The sequence below is a fragment of the Schistocerca serialis genome, chromosome 2 (genome assembly GCF_023864345.2).
Source record: "Schistocerca serialis cubense isolate TAMUIC-IGC-003099 chromosome 2, iqSchSeri2.2, whole genome shotgun sequence".
NCBI lineage: Eukaryota > Metazoa > Arthropoda > Insecta > Orthoptera > Acrididae > Schistocerca > Schistocerca serialis.
The window spans coordinates 144,283,664-144,299,253 of record NC_064639.1 but is presented as its reverse complement, the minus strand read 5'-3'; the positions used below and the strand labels follow the sequence as shown (position 1 = coordinate 144,299,253).

At 41.9% G+C, this 15,590-nt stretch overlaps 1 protein-coding gene across 1 annotated transcript; it reads left to right on the top strand.

Annotated features, from left to right (window-relative positions):
• Nucleotides 1-217: 217 nt before the first annotated feature.
• Nucleotides 218-14,054, top strand: LOC126455803 (trypsin-1-like). The gene is made up of 7 exons (XM_050091564.1): nt 218-267; nt 678-776; nt 4,851-4,984; nt 9,047-9,138; nt 11,094-11,200; nt 13,006-13,202; nt 13,911-14,054. The coding sequence occupies exons 1-7, from the start codon at nt 219-221 to the stop codon at nt 14,052-14,054; spliced, it is 822 nt and encodes a 273-aa protein (XP_049947521.1). The 5' UTR covers nt 218.
• Nucleotides 14,055-15,590: the final 1,536 nt, after the last annotated feature.

Here is a 15,590-nt window from a genome sequence, read left to right as displayed (position 1 = left end):
CGTGCTCTGACGTAGTATGAACCACCGAAGATAAGAACAGGATGCAGTAATTTCTGCCAGTCATCACTACTGCCAATATAACGCAAGGTCAGCAGCTCACGGGTTACCATGGCTGGATGTGTATATATATATATATATATATATATATATATATATATATATATATATATATATATATATCACCGAAGCCTGTCTGGAGCACAACACGACTCCTCAAGATGCTCAGCCAGACAGTCCTCGTCCTGGCCCTCGTCGCCTGTGTTGTGGGTGAGTACTCTTAGCGAAACAGAACGCTGTTCTGAATCGCATTGTTTCAGTTTTAGTGGAGGAGTAGCTGCGCTGAGCATTTGTGAAGGTTGAAACGCCAATTAATCTGGTATAAAGTACTGAAAACTCCATCTTGCGAGCAGTATTCCACTGACACAATCTCCAAGTAACTTACTGTGCCATTGGACACTGATTTCTGGCATCATAGCTCTTTTCCTTCCACTCTGCAACTTTGGGGGAGAGGAGAGAAATGAGAATTAGTCATAAATGTCAGTTTCCTTAAATGAGTTTGGATGGTTCAGTTGTGCGAAAACTGCTCGCTATATGCAGATACTAGGAGACTACATTCGCTATATGTGACAGATACTCAGTCTGAAATGGTTAGCCGGACGTCGGTGTACTTGCTACAGGTTCAGCGTTACCGGTGCGTCGTTTTCCGCACACTGGACCGGCCCGACGTTTCGCTGTCTCCAGGGGACGCATCTTCGGGGGACACGACGCCACCAAAGGTGAGAGTCCATTTGTAAACTATCTTATCTTGCCATAATCCATTTGGTCAAGGATGGATTGTATCCGTCAAGTCTCCTCCGTTATAAACGGTCCAAGAGCTCGAGATCCAAAAAACTTGCATCAACCCAGCATTTGATTGGCTGTTCGGTAGATAGTTTAATACATTGCTCAATCAACACATGCAAAAGTCATTAGTTATGACTGCTGCCTGCATTTTAGACACGTAATTTGCTAGTCATCTGGACGACACTCTTACTTTATTAACCTACTTGACAGTTGTTACCTAGACGTTTCACTAATTCTACCAAGTCCACTAATTTAATTTCAGGTTGCCCTAAGACACAGTAGTTGGCGTTGAATGCGGTTTATGGCTAAATCAGAGGAATTAAGATACAAATTCTACCCTAACATTCTCCCAAAATACTAGGTTCATGGACAACGTTAGTAACCTCTTAACGCTCTAAGTGCCTTCATCCAATATAGAGGGTGGTCCATCGATCGTGACCGGGCCAAATATGACACCAAATAAGCGTCAAACGAAAAAACTACAAAGAACGAAACTTGTCTACCTTGAAGGGAGAAACCAGATGGCGCTATGGTTGGTCCGCTATATGGCGCTGCCATAGGTTCCAATGGTTCAATGGCTCTGAGAACTATAGGACTTAACATCTGTGGTCATCAGTCCGTTGCCATAGGTCAAACGGGTATCAACAGCGTTTTTTTAAAAATAGGAACACCCATTTCTTATTACATATTCGTGTAGTACGTAAAGAAATATGAATGTTTTAGTTGGACCATTTTTTTCACTTTGTGATAGATGGCGCTGTAATGGTCACAAACATATAAGTACCTGGTATCACGTAAATGTCCACCAGTGCAGACGATATTTGATTTGTGATACATTATCTGTGTTAAAATGGACCGTTTACCAATTGCGGAAAAGGTCGATATCGTGTTGATGTTTGGCTATTGTGATCAAAATGCCCAAAGGGCATGTGCTATGTATGTTGCTCGGTATCCTGGACGACATCATACAAGTGTCTGGACCGTTCGCTGGATAGTTACGTTATTTAAGGAAACAGGAAGTGTTCAGCTACATGTGAAACGTCAACCACGACTTGCAACAAATGATGATGCTCAAGTAGGTGTTTTAGCTGCTGTCACGGCTAATCCGCACATCAGTAGAAGACAAATTGCGCGAGAATCGGGAATCTCAAAAAAAGTCGGTGTTGAGAATGCTACATTAACAACGATTGCAACCGTACCATATTTCTATGCACCAGGAATTGCATGGGGACGACTTTGAACGTCGTGTGCAGTTCTGCCACTGGGCACAAGAGAAATTACGGGACGATGACAGATTTATTGCACGCGGTCTATTTACCGACGAAGCTTCATTCACCAACAGCGGTAACGTAAACTGGCATAATATGCACTATTGGGCAACGGAAAATCCACGATGGCTGCGACAACTGCAACATCAGCGACCTTGACGGATTAATATATGGTGCTGCGTTATGGGAGGAAGGATTATTGGTCCCCATTTTATCGATGGCAATCCAAAAGATGCAATGTATGCTGATTTCCTACGTAATGTTCTACCGATGTTACTAGAAGAGGTTTCACTGCATGACAGAATGGCGATGTACTTCCAACATGATGGAGGTTCGGCACATATGTCACGTGCGGTTGAAGCGGTATTGAATAGCATATTTCATGACAAGTGAATTGGTCGTCGAAGCACCATACCATGGCCCGCATGTTCACCGGATCTGACGTCCCCGGATTTCTTTCTGTGGGGAAAGCTGAAGGATATTTGCTATCGTGATCCACCAACAACGCTTGACAACATAAGTCAGCGCATTGTCAATGCATGTGTGAATATTGCGGAAGGCGAACTACATGCTGTTCAGAGGAATGTCGTTACATTTATTGCCAAATGCATTGAGGTTGACCGACATAATTTTGAGCATTTATTGCATTAATGTGGTATTTACAGGTAATCACGCTGTAACAGCATGATTTCTCAGAAATGATAAGTTCACAAAGGTACATGTATCACATTGGAACAACCGAAATAAAATGTTCAAACGTACCTACGTTCTGTCTTTTCATTTAAAATATCTACATGTTACCAACTGTTCGTCTAAAATTGTGAGCAATATGTTTGTGACTATTACAGGGCTATGTACCACAAAGCAAAAAAAGTGGTCCAACTAAAAAATTCATATTTCTTTACCTACTACATGAATATGCAATAAAAAATGGGGATCTCTATTTTAAAAAATGCAGGTGATATCCGTTTGACCTATGACAGCGCCATCTAGCGGGACAACCATAGCGCCATCTGGTTTCCCCCTTCAAGGTAAAGGTAGACAAGTTTCGTTTCTTCTAGTTTTTTCGTTTGACACTTATTTCGTGAGATATTTGGCCAGGTCACGATCAATGGACCACCTTGTAAAGGACAAGTATCCAGCCTGTACATTGGCTGCCTTCTTGGTGCGAACTCTATGCAGGTGTGTAAAGGACTGCAGAGTGGTGAGTTCCCCGCAGGGCGAACGGCGTGATTATGGCCACACGAAGAGAATTAAAAAGACTCTGAAGGCGAGATGACAGTTAGAGCTAGGCACATGGAACATTCCATTTCGGAAATCGTCAGGGAATTCAGTGTTCCGAAATCCACACAGTCACGAGAGGCCGAGAATACCGAAATTCAGGCATTACCTCTCACCACGGGCAACGCAAAGGCTGGAGGCCTTTAGTTAACAGCCGAGAGCAGCGGCGTTTGCGTAGAGTTGTCAGTGCTAACAGACAAGCAACCGCAGAAGTCAATGTGGGAGGTACGACGAATACAACTGTTGGACGGTGCTGCGAAATTTTGTGTAAATGACCTATGGTAGCAGACGACCGTTGCATTTGCAAACAGCACACCATCACTTACAGCACCTCTCCTGCGCTCGTCACCATATCCCTTGGAAGCTAGACTACTTGGACACCGTCAGTTGCTAAGGGCTGATGGTGAGGTTTGAGTGTGGCGCAGAACACCCGAAGCCATGGACCCAAGTTGTTAGTAAGGCACCGTGCAAGCTGTTGGTGGTTCCTTATCGTGTGGACTGTGTTCACATGGAATGGACTGGGTTACTGATTAGAAATGTTTGTGTTCGGCTATTTCATTTGCAGCCATTCATGGTCAGCTTCCCAAACAACGATGGATTTTTTATGGATGACTATGTGCCAAGCCACCAGGGCAAATTTGTTCGCGACTGGTTTGAACATTCATGACAGTTCAAGCGAATGACTTGGCCACCCAGATCGCTCGACATGAATCCCATCGAACGTTTATGGCACACAGTCGAAGGGTCAGTTCGTGCACAAAAGCCTGAACCGGCAACACTTTCCCCATTATGGATGACTATAGAGGAAGCATGGATTAATATTTCTGCAGGGGACTTCCAGAGACTTGTTGAGTCCATGCTACGTCGTCGAGTTTCCGCGTCCCGCTGAGCAAAAAGAGATCCGACATGATATTAGAAGGTATCCAGTGTCTTCTGTCACCTCAGTGTAGGCACAGGGCAACTTTCGCTCTGTAACCATCAGATTATTGATGTTCCTGCATGATCAAATACCCAGCACATTATCACCCAGGTGTCTAGAGGTTAAACCTCATAATTTTTACATAGACTCATGTCGTGAGAGGTAAATAATATTGCTGTCACTGCAGTGAAATTTTACATTTTTAATTGCAAATAATTGCCACGAACACGTTATTTAAGCCTCAGAATGAATCTAACTACAAAAGAATTAGACTCATGAGTATAATAATGAAAAGACGACCATATCATGAAATTATGTTGTTATAAAATCTCACCTGTTGTTAACTCGTTATTCAGTTTCATCACTGTATCATATTTTCCTTGCAAAGTTATAAATTTTGAAATTCCTCCCCTTGGGTAGCCTAACGAATCAAAGACATGCGCCAGTACTAATGGTGATATGGTTATTACCTGGGGACTTAAGCCGCGACACCTAAGCAGACGCGTATTAACAACACGTGTTGTTGACTTTCTTCGCAGGCCAGTTTCCTTACCTGGTATCCCTGCACCACGACATCCTGGGTACCCAGTACCACGCCTGTGGTGGCTCCATCCTCACCAGCAATGCCATCCTCACCGCCGGTCACTGCGCTGTGGACGATACAGACGTTTTCGTGAGTATGCCTACAGCAGTGTGTCACACTAAACTTACTTTATCGTTTTTCCACAGATATTTCGTCGACATGGAGGGTTTACACCTATTAGTTCCACATGTGAAACTTATGTAAGAGGAAATGTATTGTGACTTGAAGCACTGTTTTCAATTTGTCCAGACATAAAGAACGGTTCCTGATATTACCGAGCAATAACCTTAATTTTTCATAGTAAACATGGCTTGGAATATAATGCAGCCAAACGACTTGCTATTAATTTCAAGTTTTCCCCGTATATCTAATTTGTCTTGCAAGTACCTTTAGCTTGGAGGAAGATTACTAACTCTCTAACAGTTTAAAGCACACTTCCGAAAAATCAAGTTGTTGTTGTTGTTGTTGTGGTCTTCAGTCCTGAGACTGGTTCGATGCAGCTCTCCATGCTACTCTATCCAGTGCAAGCTTCTTCATCTCCCAGTACCTACTGCAGCCTACATCCGTCTGAATGTGCATAGTGTATTCATCTCTTGGTCTCCCTCTACGATTCTTACCCTCCACGCTGTCCTCCAATACTAAATTGGTGATCCCTCGATGTCTCAGAACATGTCCTACCAACCGATCCCTTCTTCTAGTCAAGTTGTGCCACAAGCTCCTCTTCTCCCCAATTCTATTCAATACCTCCTCATTAGTTATGTGATCAACCCATCTAATCTTCAGCATTCTTCTGTAGTACCACATTTCGAAAGTTTCTATTCTCTTCTTGTCTAAGCTATTTATCGTCCACGTTTCACTTCCATACATGGCTACACTCCATACAAATACTTTCAGAAACGACTTCCTGACATTTAATTCTATACTCGATGTTAACAAATTTTTCTTCTTCAAAAACGCTTTTCTTGCCATTGCCACTCTACATTTTATATCCTCTCTACTTCAACCATCATCAGTTATTTTGCTCCCCAAATAGCAAAACTCCTTTACTACTTTAGGTGTCTCATTTCCTAATCTAATTCCCTCAGCATCACCCGACTTAATTCGACTACATTCCATTATCCTCGTCTTGCTTTAGTTGATGTTCATTCTACACCCTCCTTTCAAGACACTGTCCATTCCGTTCAACTGCTCTTCCAAGTCCTTTGCTGCCTCTGACAGAATTACAATGTCATCGGCGAACCTCAAAGTTTTTATTTCTTCTCCAATGATTTTAATACCTACTCCGAACTTTTCTTTTGTTTCCTTTATTGCTTCCTCAATATACAGATCGAATAACATCGGGGATAGGCTACAACCCTGTCTTACTCCCTTCCCAACCACTGCTTCCCTTTCGACTCTTATAACTGCCATCTGCTTTCTGTACAAATTGTAAATAGCCTTTCGTTCTCTATATTTTACCCCTGCCACCTTCAGAATTTGAAAGAGAGTATTCCAATTAACATTGTCAAAAGCTTTCTCTAAATCTACAAATGCTAGAAACGTAGGTTTGCCTTTTCTTAATCTTAATTCCAAGAGAAGTCGTAGGGTCAGTATTGCCTCACGTGTTTCAACATTTCTACAATTAAATAATTTTTTACCAATAAAAGGAAGCGATATTATAAGTCTTCAAATAAAATAGGCGAAGCATGCGCTCTTAGCGAATCAATAGCTCATCTATGTGCCATTACCGAAAGGATGTCAGGTTGTACAGAACACATCCTTAAAACATTTTCTTAGCAATGAAATGTTTAAAATCCAAGAATCGGACATTTGGGTGAAACCTAGCTCGACTCTTGCGGAGATAACGGTAAGACAAGAGAAAATGACATATCACGAAAGAATTATCAGAATGCTATTAAAATCGCTGGATGTGATGGAGATATACAGAGAAACAAATTATTTCAGTTACAGAGAAATTGGATGATTTATTCAGGAGAAGGAGCTTCACAAATGGAGCAAGTGAATAACGAGTTGGACCATATTTAGCCCTTATGAAAGCAGTTATTCCGTTTCAAATTGACTAAGTTGTTCCTGTGAGATATCGTCCACACATTCTGTCCAACTGACGCATTAGGGGAATGGTGGGCCCTGCCCATACCAAACCAAATATTCTGAATTGGGGAGAGATCCGGAGACATTGCAATCACGGTCTTCGGTGGTCATCGGATCTCCATGCAAAACGGGACTTATCACTGAATTCTACTCGAGTCAATGACATTCCATGCCGGATATATGTCTGGAGACGACTCAGATCCCGGTGGAATATTAACCTGACTCTCGCTCAACATACTGCACTAAAACAGTGGGTGGTGGTCTGGCGTGTAATTTCTTTTCCCTGCAGGACCACTTTGGTTGGCACCCGGTACATCCTTACAGCACAGCTGTACCTCGATATTCTACGCCCCGTTTTTTGGCATTCTACAGAAAGCCATCCTGGGCTTACAATCCAACAAGATAAAGCCCACCCGGATACGGCGAGTGTTTGTACTGCTTGACTTCGCGCTGCCAAACCCTACATTGGCCAGCAAGGTCGCCGGATCTCTCCCCAATTGAGAACGTTTAGAGCATTTTGGCCAGAGCCCTACCACCACCTCGGTACTTTGACGATTTAACGCGCCAATTAGAATTTGGGGCTATATCCCTCACGAGTACATCCGACAACACTGCCGACCAAGTTCAAGCGGCATAATTGCTTGCACAAGAGCCAGAGGTGGACCAACGCATTGACTTGCTCAGTTTGTGAAGTTTTTCCTCTTCAATAAATCATCCAGTTCTCCTGAAATGGAAATCATTTGACTGTCTGTACATGAACTTCACCTCTACCGACTTCCTTCCCATTCGGATAATGTCTTCGAGATGCACAGTTTTTTTGTGTCTTAGACCATATTTTGTAAATTATGTTAGTCACAGTGTAACACTGGCTAATTTATTTCAACTGTACCACAACTGATTTTAATGAACAATAAGATATATCAAGCGGGTATCAATGATGTATTATTTATGTCTAGAACAACGGCAAAAAGGATAAAGTTATAGAGAGTAATACAAAATTCCATCGACACTTCTCACTTACAAATGGAAAGATGATATGAATTACTGAAGCAAACAAATTAAGGTTTTTTCTTTACTTGCACGTCTAACTGCCCTTTGGATGTTAAGGTATTGGCTGTAGAAATGGTTGATCCACATGACAATGAAGAATCAAAAATTTCTAAAGAGCTTTTAAAAGTGTAAATCGGTTAAGGAGTGGTAGATTGTACGTACAGACTATTTAAAGGCTGACAATTATGGAACTATATGAAAAAAACGTAAATTAGTTGAAAACCACGGCGTACACACGCTTTACTCAACATGTAAGCGTTACTAAAGATATTCGGATTTAGGTTATGACATGTTCGATATGCCTGCCATCATTGGCGATGGTGTGGCTCAGACGAATAGCGAAGTTCTACACGACTCGCTGAATTGCCGGAACAGCGATGTTGTCGATGACCTAATCAATGGCCGTTTTCAGCTCAGTAATGGTTTTGGGGATATTCCTGTACACTTTGTCTCCAATATAGCCTCACAAAAAGGAATCACATATGATCAGATCCGGAGAATATGGTGGCCAATCGAGGCCCATGCTAGTGGCTTCGATCGTCTTGCATGAACTAAACCTTGTCGAAGTCAGGGTCACTTTCGATAATAGGGATAAAATCATCTTCCAAAAGCTTGACGTACCGTTCGGTAATCACTGCGCCATCAAGGAACTTCGCACCGATTATCCCGTGACTGGACATTCCTCACCACACAGTTACTCGATGATGGTGAAGAGACTTCTCGATCGCAAAATGCGGATTCTCAGTACCCCGAAATGCCTATTTTGCTTATTGACGAACCCGGCCAAATAAAGTTGGCTTCGTCACTAAACCAAACGATGCATCCGCATACTAGTTCCGATCAAGCCCCGAGGCCAACCGTGGAGTTTGATAGTCCTAACGCAAGCCGTTCACAAGTTATGACGATTTTATTTCATGTACGTTAATAATTGTCACCCTGTACTTTCTCCCAAGGCATTCGAGAAATTGCCATACGCTCAGTCGGAATCACGGTGTAATATCTGGTTGACAGGCCGTGGCCGGAGAACACGACTTGAGCAGCGATGAGGGCACCGAACAGGAGATCCGAGTCTCACAGCAGATCGTGCATCCTGACTTCGCTGGGTGAGTACGTTACCCGGAAAAGTCTTCGTCCAACGCCATTAATAGAAGTAGGACAATTTCAGGAGCGTAGTGCATCGTTGTTGAAGTACTTATTTGTTGTTTTTCCATGGAATTATAATTCGTTATTGTCACACCAGTCAGCTGAATTTGTATTGCATTTAAAATGTTATTTTAACTGACGTAAAAGAACAGTTAGTTCAGTGTCTAAATCTGCGACTGAATTTTTTCCGTAATTCAGGGGTATCAAAAAGAAACATTCGACTTTGCACGTCTACATTTCTGAAACTAATACATATACAATGAATTTTCTTTTTTGATGAACGGAAAACTCAAGAAGTTTTTTTTTCATACCTTTTCATAAGCGTTCAATATGCCATCTTTAAGATGGGGCACACATCAATGCGGCATTCAAATTGTTCCCACACTGCAGCCAGCATGTCTAATCGTTCAAATGGCTCTGAGCACTATGGGACTTAACATCTCAGGTCATCAGTCCCCTATAACTTACAACTACTTAAACCCAACTAACCTAAGGACATCACACCCATCCATGCCCGAAGCAGGATTCGAACCTGCGACCGTAGCAGTCGCGCGGTTCCAGACTGAAGCGCCTAGAACCGCATGGCCACCGCGGCCGACCCAGCATGTCTCTTGTTAAACTTCGGCAGCTGCTGTTACGCGATGTCTCAGTTCATTCATTCTTGTTGCTAACGGAGGCACATAAACAGAGTCTTTTATAAACCCCCACAAGAAATAATCACAAACAGTCAGTTCCAGTGAACTTGGAGGCCAGTAATGTAAGGCTGAATCATCAGATCCAATGCGACAGATCCATCGTACAGTAACTTTTGATTTAAAAATTCCCGCACTTCCAGACGTCAGTGCGGCGGTATCTGTGTCCTGTTGGTAAATGAAATCGTTGTAATCAGTCTCTAACCTTGGCGAAAGAAGTTCTCAAGCACATCGAGATATGTGCTTCCTGTAACAGTGTTCTCGGCGAAGAGAAATAGACAGTACACCCTGTACAAAACAGCACCGAATTTTGGAGAGTCCCTCATGTTGTACAACGTCATTTGGTTGTTCCATATGCCATATTCTCACATTATGATGGTTCATCTTTCCATTTAAATAGAAAGTTGCCTCATCACTATCGTCCTCCATCTTGCCAAGAGCGAAATTACAGAACTCCAACTCCACTCGTTGTTGTTTGTCACCGTTACGAAGAGCTTGAAGTAGCTGAATTTTGTATGCTTTCATGAGTAAACGTCGACGCAACCCACGCCAGATGGACATCGGGAGCATACTGAACTGTCGAGCTACACGGCGAACGGATTTCTGCCAACTCCTTGTGAAACTAGGGCTGACGCGTTCGACGTCTGTCTCAGACACTTGAGGACGGTCCGGCGATTTGCCTTTACACAATCAATCACTTCCTCGGAATTGTTCATGCCATCGTCTAATGCTCTTCGCTGTAGGAGGATCTACACCATAACAAGTACGAAAGTCACGTTGAACAGTTACTACTAACCCACACCGCAAAAAACGTAGAACACAAAGCGCTTTTTGTTCCCCCGACGCCAATTTTACTTGAAATGAAGGGGACGCACACTGCTGCTACCTAGTGGGAACCATGTAAAACTCGAGAGGATGCTCTTTCTAACAGTATGCTGTTGACGCACATATCTCAAATAACGAAATAGTTTGATTTTTTTAAAAATCGAATGATTCTTTTTGACAGGCCCTACACTTCGTAACAGTAATAAATTACGCTGCCTGCAAGAGTAAAATTAATGTTGTTACTGTCGAATAGAAATTCAGTTCACCACATGATGTTGTATTTTGTTAGCAACTCATATATCAATAAGAAATTTTTCAACATAATTCAACAGTTATGAATGTCTAAACAATGCTGTTAGCGTTATACAGTGATTATGGAAAACGTTATTTTTCCTCAGTGGAGTAGCTCCAAACGACATCGCCGTCTTCATCCTGGAGTCCTCACTGTCTCTGGGCACGTACGTCCAGACCATCGGCTTGCCGACCTCTGGTTCACTACCTGCAGGTATTCCAACTCTGAACCACAGCTGTTACCTCACTCGTAGAACGTAAACTGTTTATCCTAATGTCATAACTGTTTAGCAATCACAATCGTTGTCAAGTAGGAGCCAAACCGGCACCTGTTCAGAGAGATGTACACAACTTTCATGAGCTGAGTAAGGGAGAAATACAAAGGAAATATCTTTTGTTATTGATACGCTAATACATGTTTAATATTGTGGTTATAGCAAAATTTAGTAACAGTTGCAAGTGACTTGGGACGATGAGTGCGTTTCTGCATTGTGTTGGGTTATTACTCCGTTGTAGTCACGAAGTTTCCATTAACAAAATCACTTCTATGTAAGGAGAGAAAACTCAGACGTGAATAAATATAAGGACATTACCTTACCAGAGCTTTCGGTGCTTCTGGGAAAACGATGTATAAAGGACTTGTATATAAACGACTTGATATGTATACATCTCTGTAAATATGTGTTCGTTGCCAGAGTTGCATGTGACCTTGAAGATAAAATAATCGGCAAACTTCAAGCATTAGTTTGTATATTAGTCACTTGCAGCACTATAAAAAAACGCGAAAGCAGTAAACGTCTTCTTTGGTATAAGAAAAGATTGACAAAATACAATCTTTTTAAGCCTCACTGACGTCTTGGTCGTCGGAACATCACAAGCTTCCATTCCGGAAAAAGTTACAAAGACAAGTTAGCTACGAGGGTCGTTCAGTAAGTAATACACGATGTTTGTTTTTCTCAGAAGATATTTATTGCCAAGAGTCAGAATTTGATGACAATATACATCAACATGTGTCGTTGTTGTCCTACTTTTCTAAGTAGTCTCCATCTATCGCTGTACCCCAACGTTGTGGAAGAGCATGTATTCCCTGCTGGTAAAAGCTCTTCTTCTGTAGGGGTAGCCATGTTTTCAATTATGCCTCTGATTTGATGGTTGACCCTCTTGGCATCACATACACAAGAATGACGCCATCAAAATCCCAAAAGACTGTCACCATGACTTTTCCAAAAGACAGGGTTGTTTTGAATTTCTTCTTTAGTGGTGAATAAGGATCATGCCACGCCATGGACTTCCTTTTATTTTCCGACGCAATGTGGTGCACCCAGCTTTCGTCTTCCATAACGATCCGTGACTGAAAGGCCTCTCCGTCGGTCTCAAAACGCGCCAGCAATTCAGAAGGAATGGCCTTGCTTTGAATGTTGTGGTCCTCTGTGAGAATTCGTGGAACACAGGACGTCCCGAGCGTGGCTGATCATGAAACTCTGTTTATGCATCTCCTAAGGCTGTAACTTCCTTTACCCATTGCCCTGCTGTACTCCTATCAACTGCAGCACCGCCAAAGATTGCACACAATCGTTTATGGATGTTCGCCACGGTTTCCTTTTCTGTACAGAAGAATTCAATAACAGCACGTTGCTTGTAAAGTGAGTCGAATGTAGACGCCATTTTGACGCTGTACTACGACTCTGCCATCTGCCAGAGCATTCTAAACTTCACCGGCACACAGAACAAAGGACGTTTGTCTCTGTATGTTAATGGCTTTTTCTTAAAAAAAAAAATTGGGGCATTACTTATTAAACGATCCTCGCACGTCTTTATCGAAGGTACCATAGGGACATTCATCTCGATAAATTTGCATCAGTGACGGGAAATGTGGATATGAATGAGCTGATGGGAGCATCAGAACAGCCTCTGAATGCAAAGTAAATAGTTGGTTAAATTCCCTTCAAACCTATTATGACTACCCGATGAATGACTGATATTGTCTCACTAGACCTCTTGCTTTCGATTTGACAACAGGTGGATCAACCGCCGTCACTGCTGGCTGGGGTAGAACGGAGACCGCTGGCGAACCTAAAATTCTGCAGACCGTCGACGTCAGCATCATCGACTACGAAACTTGCAGCCAAGATATCGACGAACTGGGTTTCGGAAATCCGCTTACAGACACCATGATCTGCACGGGACCTCTCTATGACGGCATCTCTGTCTGTTCTGTAAGTCACGACTTGCAATATTTCAGTTTGCTTAAACAAGGAATTACTTAACTTTAGATTAATTTACTAACGGCGATCTAGGTATCAAAGGCTTTGCAAGTCCTTTGCATTATCTAAAACTTTGTTTAATCACGGAAATTACTTATTTTTAAATTTGTTTATTAACTATGGTCTAATCATCGAAGATTTGCACGCACTTTATACCAGTATTTAGCCTGTGACAAAGGAACTTGACTATATACGATTTTCGGAAGCAGCATAGTAACCGTGGTTAATCGTGTACCACAAACGCATCTTAATTTTGCTGCTTATGCTGTCTTATACGTAACTTTGCTTCAAATTTTCAAGGCATTACTGTGCTTCATTTCAGCAAATGGATTCTTGCATTTACTGTTACGTTAAACATCTACGTTTCATATATTCGCACTAAGGAGCCAGTTTTGTTAAACAGTTCCGATCATTTGAAAATTGCCTACGGACGGGAACCCGAGGGTTATTTACTGTACGAAAGTGGTGCTGTTATTTATTAAACATTAACAGGCCTCTGTGTGTCACTGTGGTTTGTTCTTAAGCTAAGATTTTTTTTCAGGTTGCTGTATCTTCTATAAATACAGAAATGTAACAGATATTATTGGATAATCTAACACTAACGGTACAGCTTATTCTTTGTAGAAGCACTGAGATTTTCTGCTCACTCCTTGTGCTCAGGGAGACTCTGGTGGCCCCCTGGTGCAGGACGGCTTGCTGATCGGCGTGGTGTCCTGGGGACTGAACATGTGTGGATACCCGGGCGCACCGTCCGTCTACACAAGGGTATCCGCTCACCTGGACTTCATCAGCGAAAATCTGTGAAGGGACACTCCATGAGTCAAAATGATATTACGTGCCATAACATAAGTCCGCAGACAGCAGTTCATTTCACTTTACGTTACCATTGTAAGAACTACACCCGAATTTCAAACGTCTTCCATAATAAATCTACCATTACCAAACAGTATTCACCTATTTTACTTCTACCAAACCGTTTGTTAACCTAATAGCTTATGTTCCTATTTTTATGTATAAACATTTTTCTACTTTGCATGTCTAGTTCTGCTGGACCAAATTGAGTACCAGGTCTCCAAGGTCATGGAACGTGTCAGTACATGAAATTACAACATAAAAGTAATAACAGACAAAATGAAATGTTTATGAAACCAAAAAAAAGGCAAGCGATAAATTTATGTAAACGCAGTCAACATTATAACACAGGAATCACCTTAATTTTTCACGGAAATCCTCGACAGAATAGAAGGAGTGACCCTTAAGGAAATTATCAGGCTCGTTTTGAAAGCACGTGGATTCCTGCTAAGATTTTTGAATTCTTGTGGTAGCTTATTGAAAATGGATGCAGCAGTATACTGCACACCTTTCTGAACAAGAGTCAACGAAGTGCTATCCAAACGGAGATACGATTTCTGCCTAGTAATAACTAAGTGAAAGCTGCCAGTTCTTCGAAATAAGCTGATTTGTTTACAAGAAACGACAGTAAAGAGTATATATATTGGGAGGTCAGTGTCAGAACACCTAGAATAATGAACAGGCGTTGACAAAAGGTTTACGAATTTACACTACTTATTGCCCGGATCGCCAGTTTCCGAGCCAAAACTATCCTTTGAGAATGAGAAGAGTTATCCCGAAATGTAATACCACACGTTACAAGCGAATGAATATAAGCAAATTAAACTGCTTTTCTTTTCGAACTATCACTTACTTCAAACAGCTTTCGAGTAGTAAAAATGGCTGCATAATGTCTTTGAACAAGATCTTGAACGTGGGCTTTCCACGACAGTTTACTGTCTATCTGAACACAAACAAATCTGAACTGTTCAGTTTCAGTAATCATACGCCCATTCTGTGAAATTGAAGCCTCGGGTTCTGTTGAATTGTTTGTTAGAAAGTGTGGAACTTGGGTCTTACTGTGACTTAACGTTAATTTATTTTCTACAAGCCATGAATTTACGTCATGAACTGCACTACTTGAAACAGTGCCAATGTTGCACACAACAACCTTTACTACTAAGCTAGTGTCGTCAGTAAACAGAAATATTTTGGAATCAGCTGTAATACTTGAGACAACATAATTTGTATGAATAATGAAAAGAAGACGCCCCAGCACCGATCCCTGGGCACCCTCCATTTGACCGTACCCCACTCGGACCCCAGGATAATGACCTATTGTTGTCTGCTATTAAAGTAAGAGGTGAACCAATTGTGACCTACACCCCGCATTTCATAATGGTCCAACTTCTGAAGCAATTTTTTGAGATCAACACCATCAAACGTCTTAGTCAAATAAAAAGAAGCCTGTCGTTGGAATCCTTTCGTTTAATTCATCCAGTACGACAC